The 22,301-nt window shown below is 41.3% G+C and overlaps 3 protein-coding genes across 3 annotated transcripts; 1 reads left to right on the top strand and 2 right to left on the bottom strand.

Moving 5' to 3' along the window:
• Positions 1–125: 125 nt before the first annotated feature.
• LOC115670701 (uncharacterized) lies at positions 126–2,101 on the bottom strand. The gene is made up of 4 exons (XM_030592030.2): positions 1,707–2,101; positions 1,539–1,620; positions 1,319–1,435; positions 126–389 (listed from the first exon to the last, which is right to left on the bottom strand). Exons 1-4 carry the CDS (start codon positions 1,823–1,825, stop codon positions 339–341), a joined length of 369 nt encoding a protein of 122 aa, XP_030447890.1. The 5' UTR covers positions 1,826–2,101; the 3' UTR covers positions 126–338.
• Positions 2,102–10,592: 8,491 nt separating this feature from the next.
• Positions 10,593–12,452, bottom strand: LOC115670699 (uncharacterized). The gene is made up of 4 exons (XM_056310074.1): positions 12,147–12,452; positions 11,897–11,978; positions 11,677–11,793; positions 10,593–10,774 (listed from the first exon to the last, which is right to left on the bottom strand). Exons 1-4 carry the CDS (start codon positions 12,203–12,205, stop codon positions 10,712–10,714), a joined length of 321 nt encoding a protein of 106 aa, XP_056166049.1. The 5' UTR covers positions 12,206–12,452; the 3' UTR covers positions 10,593–10,711.
• Positions 12,453–13,869: 1,417 nt separating this feature from the next.
• LOC115670695 (probable LRR receptor-like serine/threonine-protein kinase At3g47570) lies at positions 13,870–16,958 on the top strand. The gene is made up of 2 exons (XM_030592019.2): positions 13,870–15,858; positions 16,323–16,958. Exons 1-2 carry the CDS (start codon positions 13,872–13,874, stop codon positions 16,712–16,714), a joined length of 2,379 nt encoding a protein of 792 aa, XP_030447879.1. The 5' UTR covers positions 13,870–13,871; the 3' UTR covers positions 16,715–16,958.
• The last annotated feature ends 5,343 nt before the right edge of the window (positions 16,959–22,301 follow it).

The raw sequence follows: 22,301 nt of genomic DNA on the forward strand, positions 1-22,301 counted from the left end.
TGAAATATATCCTCTACCTTCACAATGAAATTAAATAAGAGAAAACAGGATGTGGAATGAACACCAAACCAAAAAAGAGCAACAAATATAGATAGGCAGCAATGATAAAATCTGTAGCCTGAACAGCATGATCAAATCATACTCTTTTTATTTAAAATTTAATTTTCGGAACTAGTATATGATAACACTTATACCATACAGCATATTAATTATAAAAATAAGCCACGGGCTCTTGGTTTTACAATTTTTAACAAATCCAAACAGGAAGTTCCCTCCTTCCTGCAATTTCATCTTTACACAGTCCAACAAATAAATCTCGCGGTATCAGCATTTTCCCTCTATCCAGATCCATCTAGTTGTCCAAGGGAGAGAAGGTGTGCCAAATATTGCTGCAGCAAAAAAAAAAAAAAAACAGAGACCAAATATGAGGAGCAACAAACTTTGCAGTGCGAAGTTGACACTACAAATGCAAGAGTGTGCTTAAGTTGGAATTTGCGAATTCAAGGATTAAAACCTTGACCTCTCAAATGAGAACTCCCTCTTTGATCTTCATTCCTTCTTTTAAAGGTTTATATGTAGGTAATCATGTATAACAAAGTTTATTGGCATCACAAGCTTCAGTAAGACAAATTTTCAGGATCTTCTTCTTGATTCGTACTAGAATCCTATCTTTGAAGACGAAAGGATCAGAACCAACTAAGGATCCTGATCTGCACAACCCTGCCATGCACCAGCAGCTTAATTGTGTAATGTCACGATGCAGTTTCAGTTTCAAGTCTTACATGAAGGCTGGTAAGAGTATCACTGCACCATTAGGATAAGAGAAAATGACACAGAGCACCTAATCTATGAATGAGCAATTACTCTTTTCCTCTTAGTTCTTGACTTTTAAGACCTAGTTCGGCAATCACAGTAATGTCAAAGGATTTCCCTGAGGGCAACTGTTTTTTTCCTTCAACATCAGTCAAGCCATCAGTCCACAAAACAAAGGCCGACATGGTAAGGATGACTACGATGAGAAACAAAAAACCAGTTGTTTTAAATTAGCAAAGGAAGGGAAAATGATTGTTTCCACCATCTCCAAATGCTTGGTTTTTTCTGATCCATACATACACAACTATACAAAAGAGGAAAGAAATTTTTTTTTGAATTGTAACAGTCAACCATTGTGGTTTCAACGGGGTCCATAAAAGAACAAAGCACTCTCGAATTGTTCTCTCCATCGATAACAGCACATTCATAATGACACGAGTAACCTTAAAGAAGAGGAATGCAAAACCAAACGAGTATATCGACATTTGTGAAGTCAAATACTTACAGCATGATATGCATACGGCGCCTTTCCTTGGCGCTCGAAGTGCTTGGACATGATGCAGAACTCGATGGGACCCCACTCTTCCGCTTCAAAGCAATTACCAAGAGCAGCTTTGTACAACTATGACCAAATTAATCAATCAGACATAAGTTGTAAATCATAAATAACCAAGGAAAATGTAGCACAAGGTAGAAAGTGCCGCACAATCACAGCACTAACAGACCTTATCAGAATCACCCAATAACTCGGTTCCGGCCGGGTAAGCCGCATAATACTGGTCTCCTCTAGAATATCCAGCTCTAGTACTGCAATAGCAACGATGAATAGAAGCGGGACGAAAATATAAGAAAATCATAAAGTTGAGAGCTGAAACAAACAGCAAAAGACTCACGTGTTGTTGGTATAAGCGTAGCTCAAGACGGCAGTAAAGCAATAGAACACGGAGTACCCCACGAACCTCCTGAACTTCTGAATCTTGAGAATATCCTTGAACCCTTCATAGACCATCATCTTCGACAATCTAAAACTTCAGAATTTTCACCACGGGCGCATTTAATCAAACAGGTGGTGTGCCTTCTGGAAAAAAGCTTCAAAAAAGGCGCAACAAGAAAGCAAGCTTCCGCCTTCCAGACGCAGGGAGCGAAAGGGAGGCGGCAGACGGTAGAAGACGGAGGCCGAGCATGAAGCTTCCAAGAAGCGAGCAAAGGGATCAAGCCATGAAAGTTTTGCCAGTGGAGAAGATGAAGGCGAGCTCGCGCATGGAACTCGAACAAGTCGGTGGCATCTGCAAACGTAGTTGAAGAGTGGGTAGGAGCCCGCCCGCCGTGATGGTGAAATCGGGTCCAGTTGCAGATGCGGTATTTGGGCCTGTGGCCCAGTTATCCGCTTCTTGGGCCAAACCCAGATGACTAGGCCCATCCAAGCCCGATCCATTTTACGGAGACACCTGTAAGCGAAGGGGGATGATGACGGCGGCGCCTTGGACCTGGGCGGCGGTGGTGGTGGGGCTGAGGTTGGCGGCGGCGAGGAGGGAGCGGGAGGCGCTTGACGGCGAAAAGGGATTGGATGGACTCGAGGGTGGTGGTGGTGTTGGGGGGGATTCGTAGCCGACCAATGCTTGACAAGTGGCCTCAGGCTGGGAGCTGCAGATGGAGGCCGAGGGCATGCGTCGCCGGCGCAGGACGTGCGCTCAAAGCATAAAAACAAAACTAAACTCGGCTGAGAGGCGGCCGAGAGCTAGATGAGGCAAGGAATTAGGGGTTTTGATTCAAAACCTAAAAACTAAAAAATATGTATATATATGTATGTATATATGTACTGGTCCGATTCGGTGGTCTGGATCGGTGGTTCTACATTTGGAAGAGGGAACCGCACCGATTTTCATGGGAACCGTCCAGAATCGTCCGGTTTGGTCCTATTCGGGCGATTTTCAATTCTTTTCCACCCCTGAATTTGGATGGAGTGGTACAAAAAGAAGAGAAATAATCGAAACAATTGCTAGGGAAAGTGAAATGAACTGACAAGAAATCCCGAACTTTTGTTAATGTTCAAATTGCAGAAAAACAAAAGCAAAAATGAGCAGAACACCACGGAATTATCTCAAATCCCTCCAAATCACTCACTTCTTTTGGAGGGATTCGAAGGTCAAAGTAAGTGGCTGGTCAAAATTTCGTATTCGGATACGAAACTTTTGTGGGAAAATATGCTCCTTCGAATTGTAGAAGAAAAGAAACTTCAACTTCAAACGGGATGAACGACGAAGTCAGACTTTGAGGCTAACTATCACTTTCTTTAACGAATTATTTACCCCACGAAGTTGCTAATGGTCACTGGCAAATTTCCTTCAGGATACAATAAAGTCTCGATTGAGAATACCGAATAGCAATTTCAGTATATCTCCAGGGTCTCTCTAGAAAAATAATTAGAAAGAATAGCTGCAGTTTTTCAAAATGAAAAAGTATCTAAAAATTCGAATGAAAAGACTTAATATTCAACCATGTAAAAACTGACTCACTAATCACACCCTTTCGAACAAAGGCGTTCCTTCATCAAAAAGATATATAGTGAATTGGTACGAAATCAAAAGTCACGTTGAAAAAGGATATATGAAAATTTGAAATAAAATAATAATATTTTTTTTAATTATTATTATTATTTAATCATTTTTATTAATCCGAATTTTCTAAATTCTGAAAAATAATTTTTGAACAAATACAACCTTTCAACATTGAAGGAGTTATGTCCGAAAAGACATAACCTTCCAAAGGTGAAGTAGTTATGTCCGAAGGAACATAATTCTTCTAAAGATTGTAAGAACGCTTAATAACCATTAGGCTAAATAATAAATTTCGAAATTAATTAATAAAAAAATAACCGCAACTCTATTGTGAACAGTCACCCTGTTTCAATAGGATAAAATCGTTATTTTATAATAATAAATTCGAAATTTAATAAATAAAAATAATAAATGAGGATTAGTGCTAATTATCATTCGTGAGCGTGCTAAGTGCTAAGTGCTAAGTGTGCCTAATAATAGCGCCAAAATTGTGCACCCGCACGCGGGTATTGAGAAGTCTAGTCCATACCCTATTATCTTCACTTAAACATTGAAGAAGACACTCACCCTTCTCAAAACTTTCTTATGTGGGATAAAGGAAAAATCACTATTTTGTTTGTTTTACAAACAAACAACCAACAATCCCCCACTTTGTTTGTAAAACAAAATACCAATTAAGATTAGAAAAAGAATACATCCATAATTTCCATGAGATTAATATACATACATAAAGGTCTCTTTCGAGTTAAACCTTCATTTAGTGCAAGCACATCAAAACTCTATAAAAGTGACAAGTAGCTATGCTTTAAACTTGTACTCTATGTAATAGAATCGGACATACCACACATATACTAACCTCTTGTTTCAGCGAGAAGTTCTATATTACTCAGCACTATTATGGCCCCGTGCTTGTACCTGTTTCATGAGTTCTCTAGAAAGCAACCTCAACTTTCGTAAGAAACGGCACCACTTCTAAGCTCATATAGGTGAAGTATCTTTCATGTGTTTTTGTTACTAATAACACATTTGAATCATACTTCATTAATAATTTAATTCAACCTACAAACATAACAGACGATACTGACTTCTCATGTCCGGGCTCATGTCAGTATCATACAATCACTTCAGTAACTTGTTTTTACCCATTAAACCTTATAACTAGTGATGTTCTAGTTTAAGGTCGAGTTACCATTACTGGTGATTTTGATTAAAGGGTTTCAGCCCCATTTCTTTTGAGGTCATAGTTACCATCTCTTTTGGTAAAGCCTTTGTAAAAGGATCAACTAAATTATTACTTGATCTCATGTAGACAATTGTTATGGTACTATCTTGAATCAACCGTCTCACATACTTGTGTCTTAGACTAATATGTCTAGACTTACCATTGTAAGTGCTACTATAAGCTCTTGCCAAAGTAGCCTAACTATCACAATGGATAGAAATGAGAGGCATAGGACTAGGCCATAATTTGATATCCAATAACAAATTCCTAATCCATTCAGCCTCTTTCCCAGTTGCTGCTAAAGCAACATATTCGGATTCCTTTGTCGAGTGAGTTATGCATGTCTGTTTTTTGCTCGCCCAAGATACAGCACACCCACCTAAAGTGAAAATCCATCGAGAAGTGGAATGTTGATCACCTACACTTGTAATCCAACTAGCATCGATGTATCCTTCTAGTACAGCCGGATGATTATTATAGAACAATCTCAAATTTTTAGTTCTCTTGAGATAACAAAAAATTATAGCAATAGCCTTCCAATGTTCTATATTTGGATTACTAGTATATCTACTCAACTTACACAACAAATAAGCAATATCAGGTCTAGTACAATGCATCGCATACATTAAAGATCCTATAGCACTCGTATATTCAAGTTGTGCTACCGCTCTACCAGTATTATAATCAATTTAATACTGCTATCAAAGGGAGTACTCATTTCTTTGAAATCAAGATGACTAAATTTATTTAATATTTTGTTAACATAATCACATTGGCTCAAAGAATAACCCACTATGCCTTTTAACTTTAATACCCAAGATAGTTTCTACTTCACCAAAATCTTTCATTTTAAACATGGAAGTTAGATACTTTTTAGTCTCAATGATTCCAGTCATATTTGTTCAAAAAATAAGCATATCATCAGCATATAAGCACACTAAGACACCATAGTCTTTAGTGAATTTCGAGTATATACACTTATCAGCACTATTGTGTTTGAAACTCCTAGACAATATGACTGAATCAAATTTCTCATGCCACTGCTTAGGTGCTTGCTTAAGCCCGTAAAGAGATTTAATTAATTTACATACTTTCCTTCATTTCTAGGAAGAACAAAACTCTCTGGTTGTTCCATGTAAATTTCCTCATTTAAATCTCCATTCAAGAAAGCAGTCTTGACATCCATTTGATGAACACAAAGATCATAAATGGAAGTTAGAGCAAAAAGAATTCGAATAGAAGTTATACGTGCTACAGGAGCATACGTATCAAAATAATCTATTCCTTCTTTTTGTCTATACCCCTTGGCTACTAGTCTAGCCTTGAAAGCTTGGATAGAACCATTGAAATGATATTTTCTCTTGAAAGTCCATTTGTTCCCAATAGGTTTAGATCCTTTTGGTAAGTCTACTAAGACCCAAGTATTATTGGACATAATTGAGTCCATTTCATCATTTATAGCTTCTTTCCAAAAAGAAGCATCTCTAGAAGACATAGCATCACTAAAACATTTAGGATCATCTTCTAAATTTAATACTAAAGGGTATTTATTTACCACGTTATTATCTCCGTCTCCTTCAATAAGGAAAGTATAAGTAATAAAATCTGGACCAAAATCCTTCGATTTTCTTGCTCTAGTGCTTCTCCTCAATTCAGTCATGTCTCTAGAATCATTTATTTCTGTCTCGGCGTGATCTAATTGAGCCGTGTCAATCGAAATCGTTCGCCGATCGATCTAGACATGGTTTGCTTGTGCAGTTTATACAAAGCTCAACGCTCAACTTCATCTCAATCTATTCTGACTTTTCTATCTCGAATTTGCCCAAAGTCCAGTTAATTTGAAATAACCTTTACCAAATGGAACATACTATATTTCTCCCCAGGCTTGAAACATCTAAAGGAATAGAGTTTGCAATAATCCCTTTGTCTGTCTCGCATGACGACGCACCATCCCCTGCTTAGAGAAGGAGAAGAAGGAAGAAGAATTTGCGCCAATCTTCTAAGCTGGACCACTCTTGGCTCCTATGATGCTTACAGAACTGAGATGTGATGGTTTTACTCTCAATACAAATCCTACAATAGCTTATCTTGCCTATACAAGTAGCTTTACGACAATAGCTGACGAAAGAAAATATTCAGAGAAACGAATCAATCTTCACACATCCTCCCGTTCAAGGCAGGACAATTTTACATGCTAGCCTTCGCATCTCCGAGAGAACTCTTTCTTCTGGCTCGACCTTTTCTTTTAGTCGAAGGAACAGACTCGAATAGATTTATCACCTGTTGTGGATGGGATCCGGTCCTTTTGGGACTTGTCTTTTGCTTGACATGCTAGGATCAAATGTCTTCGCCGCATTTGAAGATTTCTTAGTGTTCATGCCCACTGTACCGACAGTCTTCAAACCGCGTCGACTCTGGGGTGCTTTTCCCTGATCTTCTTCTTGCTCCCTCCCGAAACCGAGCTCTACACTTACTAAACCACGGACTTTATCCAGGTCCGACGCTAAGAAGAAGATGCATACGAGCAGTACAAGGGGTCTGTTTAAGATGAAGCCCATGATTGTGGTTTGCGGAAGGACAAGAAAGAACAGCACAAAAACTCCCCCGGGACAACTGATCGTTTTTCACATTTTTTGGTAACCGTCCGCTCCTACGGCTCAATGTTTTTCAAGCCCATCATGGGAAGTTTCTTTGAAACTCGAGGACAGATAGATTCGCTCTTCGAATGAATGGTGCGGTGAATGGAGCAAATCACGGACGAGAAACTGGTTGGGAGCTTTTATTTCTCGGTGGGACTTTATACGAATCCCGCTCTCTCTTTTACAAAGGAATTGGCATAGCCTATTGGACTGAGGCTTATGAAATAACTTCTCAGGTGGGTTCCACTTTTAGACTATTGTATACTTTTTAAGATATCGTCACACGCTTATTAGAAGACCGAAACATGGTCATCCCACTCGCAATCCTACTCTTAGCGTGATGCGGAAGGCTTCAGTGACTGACTTCCAAATATTGCCGTGTTAAATGCTGCGGACAATAGTTTTACTGGGTCCATTCGAAACTTTTGTGACTGACTTCCTAATCTTTCGGTGTTAAATGTTGTGAACAATAGTTTTACTGGGCCCATTCGAAGACTTCAGTGACTGACTTCCTAATCTTTCCGTGTTAAATGTTGCGAACAATAGTTTTACTGGGCCCATTCTCGTTTGCGTTTTTCAAACATCTTTTGCATGGAAAGGAGTTGAGCGTGAGGAGGCAAATCTGATCACAAGAAAAATCTTGACAGATATTTGTGATGGTGCACGGCTGAGATTTTTCTTGACATGGATTCAAATTCGGTTCCATTTGCTTGCACAGATTCAGATCATATCTCCCATCTTGTAATCACAAGCTGCACAATTGGCCATCGGCACATCGTCTTGATTCATCTTCTTTCATCATTGTTACTGTCATTGTTTTTTTTTTTTTGCAATTTTAAAGTTAAAAACTTAAATTGGCACGCCAAAGGACTCTCCAAATGAATGTTTATCAAATAGTATTTCTCCCAAAGTTGCATCCCAAATCACTTTTCAATTACAGTTTACCAAACGGTATTTGTATTTCACCAAACCCCTTTAGGAAGCCTTTGCATTTCCCCAAGGACATTCTCCCAAAGCTGAACCAAACGGTGTCTTAATGCAGCTAACAATCTCGAAGAACAAATTTTCTGGAAACGTGCCTACTGTTGAAAAGCTATATCAGCTGCAGTGGATAAGTATTTCGTTCAATCAGCTGGCTAGTGGAGCGCAAGGTGACCTGAAATTCCTTGAATCGATCAATTCTACCAGCCTGGAGCTCCTGGCAATCAATATCAACAATTTCGGAGGTACTTTGCCTGAATCTATAGGCAACTTATCCTCCCAATTGAAAATAATGTCGATTGAGGAGGATCAATTGTTTGGAAATATCCCTTCAAGCATAGGAATTTGCGCAGTCTAGAACTGTTGTCCATGGGCAACAAGAAGTTCACGGGCGGCATTCCCGAAACCATTGGAAATCTGATCGAGCTGAAGGAGTTCCATGCTCAGATGAACAAACTCAGCGGGAATAGCCCCTCCACGATAGGGGGATCCTGACAGAGCTAATGGAACTCGTCTTGAATGATAACAAATTACAAGGGAGCATTCCTCCGAGTATCGGGAAATGCCAAAACTTGGTTGGGATCGACCTTTCACAGAATAATCTGAGTGGAATCATACCATCTCAAGCTTTCACTATCTCTTCCATATCTATGTATTTCGATCTATTCGAAAACTAATTCAGTGGTTCCTTACCAGAAGAACTCGGTAGATTGAATAACTTAGCCATATTAGACGTGCATGGCAACGAACTATTGGGAATAATCCCTAGTAGCCTTGGTCGATGCACTAGCTTGGTGGAGCTTCACATGCAAAATAATCTATTTGAAGGGAATATCTCTTCATTATTGAGTTCCTTGAATGGTCTTCAGTACATAGACCTCTCGAGTAATAATTTCTCTGGGCCTGTTCCAACATTCCTGGAGAAATTTCAATTGCAGTACCTGAATCTATCTTTCAACGACATAGAGGGTGAGGTACCGAGCGAAGCGGTGTTCCTGAACACGAGCGCGACTTTGCTCGAAGGAAATGATAAGCTCTGTGGTGGTATGGCGATCGTAGATTTGCCAAGTTGTTCGACTAGAAAAGGAAAACGTGGATCATCTACCTCCCGTTACGTTAACATTGCAGTTACTTGTGGGATAGTAGCGACGCTGATTCTTCTGTTGCTACTGATGACGTTTTATTGGCTGAGGAGGAAGAATAGTAAGGCTTCTCTAGAGACTCCATCATTAGGGGATTTCAGCAAGTGTCTTATGAAGACATTGTCCAAGCAACAGACGGGTTCAATTCTAGCAAATTTGATCGGAGTGGGTGGTTTCGGCTCCGTGTATAGCAGATGAAAACAAAATAGTGGCTGTTAAGGTTTTTGACCTGAAGCAACGAGGAGCATGCAAAAGTTTCACGGCAGAGTGCGAAGTCCTGAGAAACATAAGGCGTCGGAATCTTGTTAAGGCTCTGGTATACGAGTTCATGGAAAATGGTAGCTTGGAGGAGTAGTTGCATCTGAATCTTGCACCAGATGGGACGCAAAGGCATAGGTTAAGTTTTGTTCAGAGACTGAACATTGCTTTCGTCGTAGCATGCACGGTGGATTATCTACATCGTCAGTGCCAAACAGCGGTGATCCATTGTGACCTCAAGCCGAGCAACATTCTTCTGGATGCCCGAATGAATGGTCATGTCAGCGACTTTGGCTTAGCTAGGATATTCCCAAACGCCATTGGTGATTTGCCTGCGAGTCAAACAAGCTCAAGTTGGGGAAACAAAGCACAGCTCCAGACGATCTTGTAGCTCCTGATGATAAAATTCTTTCACCAGAAAATTGAACAATATCCATACCTCTTTTTTATTGAGCTCTACTCCAGTTGTGGTCGTTGAAGTTTGGAAGATCATTCAATTTTGATTTCAGTCACTCAATACACTGAACTTTAAGTTTTTTCTTTTTCTTTTTCAATTGAGTCACGTCAAATGAAATCCGGCTGATTTCCTGATGAATTACTGAAGTGGCTGATACGTGGCCAAATTTTAGAATGCCAAGTCACATGAACAACATGTCAGCATTTGTTGGAAATAAGTCGGGTTCTGGACAAGATGCAACAATTGCAAGAAACTGAAAGTTTGGTTCATTTGGTGATTAAATCAAAGTTCAGTGACCTGGTCAAAAAATGACTAATGACCACCACTGAAATTTATCCTCTACCGTTCAATGCACAATGAAAGTAAATAAGAGAAAACGGGATGCGGAATGAACACCAATCCGAATATTGATAAGAAGCAATGATAAAATCTGTAGCCTGAACAGCACGATCAAATCACTCTTTTTCTTCAGATCACTCTTTTATACTAGTAGATGATAAGACTAATACCATACAGCATACTAATTAGAAAAGTAAGCCACGGGATCTTGTTTTTACAATTTTAACAAATCCAAACAGGAAGAAGTTCCCTCTATCCGGCAGTTTCATCTTTACACAGTGCAACAAATAAATATTGCTGTATCAGCTTTCCCTCAATCCAGATCCATCTAATTGTCCACGGGAGAGAAGGTGTGCCGCATATTGCTGCAGCAAAGAAAAACAGAGACCAAATGTGAGGAGCAACCAACTTTGCAGTGTGAAGTAGCAATTACAAATGCAAGAGTGTGCTTAAGTTGAAATTTCGTGAATACAAGGAATTAAAACCTTGACCTCTCAATGAGAGCTCCCTCTTGGATCTTCATTCTTTCTTTTAAAGGTTTATACGTAGGTAAACAAAATTTTTTGGCATCACAAGCTTCTTAGACAAATTTACAGGATCTTGAATCCTTAATTCGTCCTAGAATCGTATCTTTGCAGACAAGAGAAACAGAACCTACTAAGGATCCTATCTGCAGGACCCTGCCATGCACTGGCAGTTTAATTGTGTAATGTCACGATGCAGTTTCATTTTCGTGTCTTTCATGAGGGGTCGCTAAGAGTTTCACTGCATCATTAAGATGACACAGAACACCTAATCTATGAATGAGCAATTATTCTTTTCCTCTTAGTTTTTGACTCTCTAACTCAATTCGGCAATCACAGAAATGTCGAAGCATTTCCCTGAGGGCAGCAATTGTTTTTCCTTCAACATCAGTCAAGCCATCAGGCCACAAAACAAAGGCTGGCACAAGGACGACTAAGATGAGAAACAAAAACCACACTGTAAAGAAAGGGAAAATTATTTTTTTCGCCATCTCCAAATGGTTGGTTTTTTTTCTGATCCATATATACACAACAAGACAAAAAGGGAAAGAAATTTTTTTTTTCCGGATTTCAATTTTTACAGTCAACCATTGTGGTTTCAACGTGGTCCATAATAGAACTAAGCACTCTTATATTGTCCTCTCCATCTGTACCAGCACATTTTATCACGACAGAAGTAACCTTAAACCATAGGAATACAAAACCAAATGAGTATATCGACAGTTGGAAAGTCAATCACTTACCGCATGATATGCATATGGCGCTTTTCCTTGGCGCTCGAAGTGCTTGGACATGATGCAGAGTTCGATGGGACCCCACTCTTCCGTTTCAAAGCAATTGCCAAGAGCAGCTTTGTACAGCTATTACCAAATTTATATATCAGACATAAGTTGTAAATCACAAACAACCAAGGAAAATGCAGTACAAGGTAGAAAGAGCCACATAATCATAGCACTAACAGACCTTATCAGAATCACCCAATAACTCAGTGCCGGCCGGGTAAGCCGCATAATACTTGTCTCCTCTAGAATATCCAGCTCTAGTACTGCAATAACGAAGATGAAAAGAAGTGGGACGAAAATAAAAGTATTAGCTTTGGAATCTGAATAGCAATCGAGAAAATTATACACTTGAGTTGGAACAAACAGCAAAGACTCACGTGTTGTTGGTATAAGCATAGCTCAAGATGGCAGTGAAGCAATACAACACCTACCCCACGAACCTCCTGAACTTCTGAATCTTGAGAATTTCCTTGAACCCTTCATAAACCATTATCTTCCATGATCTAATACTTTAAAATTTTCTTCACTATTTTCATTGATTTTTATTAGTTTTTACATATCACGAACCAATGCTTTTGGTGCCCAAGACTTGCCATCGAGACTGCTTTTGGGCCGGGGGATTCTAAAAGATTCGTGAATCGAAACAACAGAAAAATCACACACACTTCCAACCGTCCACTCCAACGGTTCAATGCAAAGGTGGCTTTGGCAGGCGGCTACTAATTCGTAAGACCAGACACGTTTCGAATCTCCCCTCTAGTTCCCTTCAAGCACTTCGTTTTTTTTTTTTTTTTTTTTTTCACTTTGCTTTCGTTTTGTCTTGCGAACTTGTAACCGGTGCCCAAGCGGTAATGTTTTTCAAGTCCATCATGGGAAGTTTCTTTGCAAAGCAGGAAACTCGAGGACAGATAGACTCGCTCTATGAATGAATGATGGGGTGAGTAGAGCAAATCACGAACGGGTGTCAGTTTTTAGACTATTGCGTACTTTTAAGATGCTCAACAAGGTCGTCACACGCTTATCAGAAGACTGAAACATGGTCATCCCAACCCCAATCCTACTCTTGGCATGATGCGGAAGACTGAAACATGGTCACCCACTCGCAATCCTACTCTTGGCATGATGCGGAAGACTTCAGTCCTCTGATAAGATGTGGAAGACTTCAGTCTTCTGATAAGTCATGATTGACTGAAGTCTTCCGCATCATGCCAAGAGTAGGACTGCGGGTGGGTGACCATGTTTCAGTCTTCCGCATCATGCCAAGGGTAGGATTGCGAGTGAGATGACCATGTTTCTAATGAAAATCTAGCAGCTGGAGTCTGCGGTCGCTGCCACTGTTGGGAGGATAAAGAAGCCAAGATTCAAAAGCTCATCACATCGATGCATATCTGATCAGAAGCTCCATCCAATTTCCTGATAGAGTGTTTAGACTGTGAGGGCCAGAAAACTTGCAAGCATGAGTTCTTTCACGTCCTTCTCAATCACTACTCTCTGTCTACTTCCTTTCGTTCCATTGATGATGTCAATCTCTTCTTGTTCAGCAATCTCGATTCCTAGGACTAACGAAACCGATCGAGATGCGTTGCTCCAGTTCAAGGATAAGATATCCTACTCTCCCTTCGGGGTTTTCAGCACGTGGAATGACTCTGTCCATTTCTGCCAGTGGCAGGGGATCACGTGTGGCCATCGGCATCCAAGGGTAACCCGTTTAATACTTCCGTCACTAAAACTTGTAGGCTCGCTGTCTCCTTTTATTGGAAACCTTAGCTTCCTCCAGATATTGGACATCCAAAACAATGGTTTCATTGGCGAAATCCCCCTGGAGATAGGTAACTTGTATAGACTCGGATTCTTAGGCCTAGAGAATAACTCATTCTCTGGTCAAATTCCTGCCAACATCTCAGGCTGCATAAATCTCAAAATCTTGAGACTAGGCAATAATATGCTAGTTGGTGAAGTTCCGATAGCATTTGTGTCCTTGTCGAAGCTAGCAGCGATTCTTATATACTCCAACAATCTCTCTGGAAACTTCCTTGAATTCTTTGGGAACCTCACATCTCTGGTGTACATTGCAGCGTCAACCAATAACTTTGTCGGAAGAGTTCCGGCCTCGTTGGGCCGTTTGCAACATTTGAGGTATCTTTATCTTGGTGGAAATGGATTCTACGGTACTCTCCCTTCCTCTTTCTTCAACATATCTTCTCGTCATTGTTCAGTTTCCCGATAACCAACTTGAAGGGAGTCTTCCTCCAGATTTAGGAGTCACTCTTCCTAATCTTACCGTGTTAAATGTCGCGAACAATAGTTTTACTGGGCCTATTCCTGCTTCCATATCAAATGCCACTAACTTAATGCGGCTAACAATCCCGAAGAACAAATTTTCTGGAAACGTGCCTCCTTTGGAAAAGCTAAATCAGCTGCAGTGGATAAGTATTTCGTTCAATCAGCTAGGTAGCGGAGCCCAAGGTGATCTGAAATTTCTTGAATCGGTCAATTCTACCAGCCTGGAGCTCCTGGCAATCAACATCAACAATTTCGGAGGTACTTTGCCCGAATCTATAGGCAACTTATCCTCCCAGCTGAGAATAATGTCGTTCGCGAAGAATCAATTGTTTGGAAATAGCCCATCAAGCATAGGAAATTTGCGCGGCCTAGAAGTGTTGCACATGGGCTATAACAAGTTCACGGGCAGCATTCCCGATACCATCGGAAATCTCATCAAGCTGAAGGAGTTTCAAGCTCAGATGAACAAACTCACCGGGAATATCCCCTCCACGATAGGGAACCTGACAGAGCTAATGGAACTCATCTTCAATGAGAACAAATTACAAGGAAGCATTCCTCCGAGTATTGGGAAATGCCAAAAATTGGTAGGGATCGCCCTTTCACGGAATAATCTGAGTGGAATCATACCATCTCAAGCTTTCACTATCTCTTCCCTATCTATGTATTTTGTTCTATCTGATAACCAATTCAGTGGTTCCTTACCAGAAGAACTCGGTAGATTGAATAGCTTAGCCATATTAGACGTACATGGCAATGAACTATCGGGAATTATCCCTAGTAGCCTCAGTCGATGTACTAGCTTGGTGGAGCTTCACATGCAAAATAATCTATTTGAAGGGAATATCTCTTCATTCTTGAGTTCCTTGAATGGTCTTCAGTACATAGACCTCTCGAGTAATAATTTCTCTGGGCCTATTCCGACATTCCTGGAGAAATTTCAATTGCAGTACTTGAATCTCTCTTTCAACAACTTTGAGGGCGAGGTACCGAGCAAAGGGGTGTTCCTGAACACAAGCGCGATTTCACTTGAAGGAAACAATAAGCTCTGTGGCGGTATGCTGAGCCTAGATTTGCCAAGTTGTTCGACGAGCAAAGGAAAACAGGGATTATCTACTTCCCGTTATGTTATCATCACAGTTACTTGTGGGATAGTAGCGGTGCTGATTCTTCTGTTGCTACTGATGACATTTTATTGGTCGAGGAGGAAGAATGGTAAGGCTTCTGTAGAGACTCCATCAATAGGGGGATTTCAGCAAGTGTCTTATGAAGACATTGTCAAAGCAACAGATGGGTTCAACTCTAGCAATCTGATCGGAGTGGGTAGTTTTGGATCCGTGTATAAAGGGAACCTAGCAGATGAAAACAAAATAGTGGCTGTTAAGGTTTTTGACCTGAAGCAACGAGGAGCATGCAAAAGTTTCACGGCAGAGTGCGAAGTCCTGAAAAACATAAGGCATCGGAATCTTGTTAAGATTCTTACAGCTTGTTCCAGTGGAGATTTCCAGGGCAATGAATTTAAGGCTCTGGTATACGAGTTCATGGAAAATGGTAGCTTGGAGGAGTGGTTGCATCCGAATCTTGCACCAGATGGGACGCAAAGGCATAGGTTAAGTTTTGTTCAGAGACTGAACATTGCTTTCGACGTATCATGCGCGGTGGATTATCTACATCATCAGTGCCAAACAGCAGTGATCCATTGTGACCTCAAGCCGAGCAACATTCTTCTGGATGCCCGAATGAATGGTCATGTCAGCGACTTTGGCTTAGCTAGGATATTCCCTAACGCCATTGGTGGTTTGCCCGCGAGTCAAACAAGCTCAATTGGACTTAGAGGAACCATTGGCTATGCCCCTCCAGGTATGTATACTTGCAGTAAATCCAATGTCAATCGTCCTCTTATAAGCTCTTTCCCTGATAATGCATGTAGGGAACTTCTTGTCTGCAACATCGCGCTAATATACGCAGGTCAGACTCGTTCATTTTCTGTGAAAACTCGATCTCAGCTAACTTCGGGTGCCTTATGGAACTAAACAGAACCATAGAAACTTAATAGAGTTAAGTTCAATTTAGTTCAGTTAATTTGGTTAGTCATTTGATTCAGTTGAACATTCTGTTCATAAAAGTACAAGGTTATAAGAGTAGAAAATCTGACCTTGACAAAACATGCTTAACATGCTATGTAACTTGCAGATATCAACCAAAATTCTTAATTGCATCCCCCCAATAATTTTTTCTGTTAGCATCTATACGTGCCTCCTCTTCCTTGTCCTTACGATTTGATAAGCTGATCAGCTCACGTGTCAAGTAAAATCCAACTGCAGAGTATGGAATGGGAAGTGAAGTGTCAAAAGACGGCGACGTGTACAGCTATGGGGTCCTGCTGCTGGAGATTTTCACGGGAAAGAGACCCACCCATGACATGTTTAAGGATGCTTTGAACCTTCATGATTACTGCATGGCGGCTTTGCCAGAAAGAGTGGCAGATATAGCGGATCACCCACTCCTATTTTGTGAAACAGAAGAATCATCAATTGCAGAAACTCTGAGAAATCAAAGAAACATTAGAGCTCACGTCCAAGAGTGGTTGGTGATGATATTTGAAATTGGCGTCGCCTGTACCGCACAGCTGCCACGAGATAGAATGAAGATAAGCGATGTGGTGTCAAGATTGCGTGCGCTGAAACAGAAAGTTGACAAAATGGGATTCTGCTAGAAGTGATGGAGAAATATGCGCAACATGGGGAAGATTAGGAGTTGATCGCTTAATGTTTCCTCAGTTTCTTGTTTGGACATGTTGGTTTGCATACGTTTCATGTTCGATTAGTTACTGTTTCCTCAGTCTCATGTTTTAGGCTTAGTAGATACGATTCGACGTGCTAATCCTGAAAAGGGGCAGTACGTGAAAAAACACTCCAAAGACCCTGTTCTATCAACAGCTCTATTAGCATCTTCTCTAATTCTTCTTTTACGCTTTTGTCACACAGAAAGAGAAGCGAAAATGCTCATATGGAGGAATAAAAAAAGGATGAATCCTCAAACAGTGATACTCAGCAGAGCCCAGACTCCACACCTGTTTGCCCAGAATTATCTCCGGAAACGACTTTCAAAAGAAGAGAAGGAGAATGACAAAAATTGCAAAACAGGGGACGAGAAATGTAACGTCACTTGGAGGGGGGTGGGGGCGGGGGGGAGAGGAAAGAGAAGCTTTCTAGAGAAACCCCAGAGAAGCTCCAACATCCTCAAACAGACACCATTGGTTGGTTCGGGACAAAACCCGTACTATGATGCCATTTCGATTTTCTTGATGTTGAGGGCTCGGGGTTGCGGGCGACCTGTAGAGAACCTACAGGTGCTTCAGAGCCATCGATTTCGCATCGCTCTGCCCCAGTTAACTTCACCAGCCCTCGGCTTCCATTCCCCCCTCTCTCTCTCTCTCTGTGACAGTCGACTGAGGAAACTCTACTGTCAACGCTCGCTCGTCATTTTGTACGTGAAAGTTCTGGGACAGAGAGTGACAAAGCTACTGAACAAACACAACACCAGCACGTGAAGTAGTTTTGAAGTGGTCAAATTTCAGTTTTACATGTCTTCAATAATGTAGTAATGGAGTCCTAGTTTGTAGGGGTTTGTTTCTACACGTTTTAGTTAGTGGGATATGTTAGTGGGTCTTTGTTATTGTTATCCTGTTGTTATTTTTTTGCTGAGCAGTTTTCAATGTTATGCCTATTCAATAGGCTTGTGATCTGTTGAGTAAAAGTACGAGAGTTTTTCAGCAGCAATTTTTTGTGTGTGTCCTCTTCTACTTTTTGCTCTCTTTAGAGGTTATTGAACCATACTTGCCGCTTGTTCTTTTTCAACAATCTGGTATCAGAGCCAGATTCTGGGTATTTCGTGAGCATCTCTATTGCCAAGATGGGTGATCTTCAAGTTGTTGGCGGAATCAAGAAGCTCAGCAACCAAAACTACAATTCTTGGTCTACCTGCATGATGTCTTATATGCAGGGCCAGGATTTGTGGGAGGTTGTCAATGGAAACGATGTGAGACAACCGGAGGCTGAAGATGCGAATGGGACATTGCGGAAGTGGAAGATTAAAGCGGGCAAAGCCATGTTCGTTTTGAAGACGACAGTTGAAGAGGATGTGCTGGAGCATATCCGAGATGCGGAAACTCCCAAAGAAGCTTGGGATACGTTCGCCAAGCTGTTCTCTAAGAAGAATGATACGAAGCTCCAACTCTTAGAAAGTGAGTTGTTGTCGATGGCGCAACGCGACATGACGGTCACTCAGTACTTCCACAAAGTGAAGACGTTATGCCGAGAGATTACTGAATTGGATCCGGAGGCTCCGATTGGCGATACCAGGATGAAGCGGATCATCATCCATGGTTTGAAGCCAGAATTCAGGAGTTTTGTTGCTGCCATACAAGGATGGCAAACTCAGCCGTCGCTTGTCGAATTCGAAAATTTGCTAGCTGGTCAAGAAGCATTAGCCAAGCAAATGGGAGGAGTCTCGTTGAAGAATGGAGAAGAGGCACTCTACGCCAACAAAGGCAAGTGGAATTCCAAGCGGCATGCCCACGGTGGATCCAAAAAGAACGATGACAAGGCGAGAAGTCATCAAGATGAAGGGAGCGTTCGTGCATGGAAAGGTTCTAAGAACCACGGCAATGGCCAAAAGTTTGAAGGGAAGTGCTACAACTGCAATAAAAAAGGTCATATGGCGAAAGATTGCTGGTCAAAAAAGAAGGCCATCGAGAGTAACGTTGCTACTTCAAAAAACGAAGACGAATGGGATGCTGAGGCTTTCTTTGCTGTAGATAAGGAGGAGCTAGCTCTTACTGCAACAACATTCAATCAAATCGATTATGAGAATGATTGGATTGTTGACTCGGGTTGCTCAAACCATATGACCGGCGATAAAGAAAAGTTGCAGAACTTGTCGGAGTACAAGGGAAGTCGGGTGGTGGTGACGGCGAATAACTCAAAGTTACCGATAGCCCACATCGGTAATACGACCGTCTCTCCCCAATGTAGCGATGCCGAGGTGCCACTCCAAAACGTCTATCATGTTCCAGGTATGAGAAAAAATCTTCTCTCAGTAGCACAATTAACATCTTCTGGCCATTTTGTTCTGTTTGGTCCACAAGATGTGAAGATATATCGAGACCTTGAGATAACAGAAGAGCCAGTAATGAAGGGACAAAGAACGGAGTTTGTCTACGTAATGTCTGCGGAAACCGCATATGTAGACAAGACGAGAAGAAATGAGACAGCAAACTTATGGCACATGCGACTAAGTCACGTTAGCTATTCCAAGCTAGATGTGATGATGAAGAAGTCGATGTTGAAGGGACTTCCACAACTTGAAGTGAGAACAGACACTATATGTGCAGGCTGTCAGTATGGAAAAGCGCACCAGTTGCCATATGAAGAGTCTAAATTTAAAGCGAAGGAACCATTAGAGTTAATACACTCTGATGTGTTTGGACCAATTAAGCAAGCCTCCGTTGGTGGGATGAAGTATATGGTGACCTTCATTGACGACTTCTCGAGGTACGTGTGGGTTTACTTTATGAAGGAAAAATCTGAAACTCTTTCAAAATTCATAGAGTTCAAGAACGTAGCGGAAGCGGAGGTTGGTAAAAGAGTCCGTTGTCTACGCACCGACAATGGGGGAGAGTACATCTCAAATGAGTTCACAGATTTCCTTCAGAAGTGCAGAATACGCCATCAGTTCACATGTGCTAGCACTCCGCAGCAAAACGGGGTGTCAGAAAGGAAAAACAGGCATCTGGCATAAGTATGTCGAAGTATGCTTCATTCAAAGAGTGTTCCGGGACGGTTTTGGGCGGAAGCTATGAAGACTGCGGCCTTCGTGACCAATAGGCTTCCTCAACAAAGGTTATGCTTTTGTTCACCCTTTGAAAAAATATGGAACATGAAGCCTGCTGTTGGTCATTTTCGAGTTTTTGGATGCGTGTGCTATGTATTTGTACCTGACCAGTTACGTAGCAAGATGGAGAAAAAGGCTGTTAGGTGTATCTTTGTAGGATACGACAGTCAAAGAAAAGGGTGGCGATGTTGCGATCCAACAACTGGGAAATGCTACACATCTCGGAATGTGGTGTTTGATGAAGCTTCCTCATGGTGGTCCTCGAACAAGGAAGTACTACCGGACTCGGATGTTTTTAAGGAAATGTTAGAAATTTCTCAATTCCAGTTGAGTTCAAGTGAAACAGAGGTTGCAGACGACGATGTAGATGTTGAAGAAGGCATAGCTCAAAATCCTTGGCAAACAGGTGTATACCAAAGGCCAAGCGAAGAAGATGAGCCAAGTGGAGCAAGTACACCAACTGCACTTAGAAGGTCAACAAGAGCCCGAAAACCAAATCCTAAGTATGCTAATGCCGCCATAGTAGAAGAGGCAGATGCAAAAGAGCCTGAGACATTTGAGGAAGCGTCTCAGAGTTCGGAATGGATTAAGTCTATGGAAGAGGAAATTGTTGCGTTAGAGCGAAATCAGACTTGGGAGCTCATACCAAAGCCAAGAGATGTGAAGCCTATTTCTTGCAAATGGGTGTACAAGATAAAGCGCCGCACAGATGGATCAATAGAGAGGCACAAAGCTCGTCTGGTAGCTCGAGGGTTCTCTCAACAATATGGACTAGACTATGATGAAACATTTAGTCCAGTTGCGAAGTTTACAACTGTACGAGTTCTACTGGCACTTGCAGCAAGCAAAAGTTGGAACTTGTGGCAAATGGACGTGAAAAATGCATTTTTGCATGGGGAGCTAGATCGGGAGATCTACATGAGCCAACCAATGGGCTTTCAGAATCAAGATCATCCTGAGTATGTGTGTAAGCTCCGGAAGGCTCTCTATGGGCTAAAACAAGCACCGAGGGCTTGGTATGGTAAGATTGCTGAATTTCTTACTCATAGTGGTTATTCGGTGACATGTGCGGATTCTAGCTTGTTTGTCAAAGCTAAAGGAGGGAAGCTAGCTATTTTGCTGGTGTATGTGGATGATTTAATCATCACAGGAAATTGGGAAGAAGAAATTCTCCAAACCAAGGAGAATTTGTCAGTTCGCTTTCAGATGAAAGAACTTGGACAGCTCAAACATTTTCTTGGTTTAGAGGTCGACTACACTCAGGAAGGAATATTTCTCCATCAGCAAAAGTATTCAAAAGATTTGTTGAAGAAATTTGCAATGCTTAGATGCAAGCCAATCTCGACACCGATGGAGGCAAACGTCAAAATGTGTGCTCATGAAGGGAAAGATTTAGAAGATGCTACCATGTATCGGCAGTTGGTGGGTAGTCTTATCTACTTAACTTTAACAAGACCGGATGTTTCTTTTGCAGTTGGTGTGATGAGTCGCTACATGCAAAATCCAAAGAAGACTCATTTGGAATCAGTTCGTCGAATCTTGAGATATGTGAAGAGCACGCTTGGCTATGGTATTATGTACAAGAAAGGTGGAGATTGTAGACTAGTTGGCTACTGTGATGCCGACTATGCAGGTGACCATGATTCCCGGCGTTCAACTACTGGGTATGTCTTCATGCTTGGGTCCGGAGCAATTTCTTGGTGTAGTAAAAGACAACCAACGGTGTCTTTGTCAACCACGGAAGCAGAATACCGAGCAGCAGCGATGGCAGCTCAAGAAAGCACTTGGCTTATGCAGTTATTGAAAGACTTGCATCAACCAACAGAGTATGGTGTCTCTTTGTACTGCGACAACTTGTCGGCAATACGTTTGGCGGAGAATCCAGTTTTTCATGCAAGAACTAAGCATGTGGAGGTGCATCATCACTTTATCGGAGAGAAAGTCTTGCAAGAAGAAATTGAGTTGGAGCATGTCAAAACAGAAAACCAAGTTGCAGATTTGTTTACAAAAAGCTTGAGTAGCAATAAGTTCGAAAGTTTCTATCATCAGCTCGGTATGGTGAAAAGAGTAGAAGCTGGTGTTGAGGGGGAGTATTGAACAAACACAACACCAGCACGTAAAGTAGTTTTGAAGTGGTCAAATTTCAGTTTTACATGTCTTCAATAATGTAGTAGTGGAGTCCTAGTTTGTAGGGGTTTGTTTCTACACGTTTTAGTTAGTGGGATATGTTAGTGGGTCTTTGTTATTGTTATCCTGTTGTTATTTTCTTGCTGAGCAGTTTTCAATGTTATGCCTATTCAATAGGCTTGTGATCTGTTGAGTAAAAGTACGAGAGTTTTTTAGCAGCAATTTTTTGTGTGTGTCCTCTTCTACTTTTTGCTCTCTTTAGAGGTTATTGAACCATACTT

The sequence above is a fragment of the Syzygium oleosum genome, unplaced genomic scaffold, assembly GCF_021117445.2.
Source record: "Syzygium oleosum isolate NSW1041296 unplaced genomic scaffold, Sole_v2.1 Sole_v2.03, whole genome shotgun sequence".
In the NCBI taxonomy this organism is placed as follows: domain Eukaryota; kingdom Viridiplantae; phylum Streptophyta; class Magnoliopsida; order Myrtales; family Myrtaceae; genus Syzygium; species Syzygium oleosum.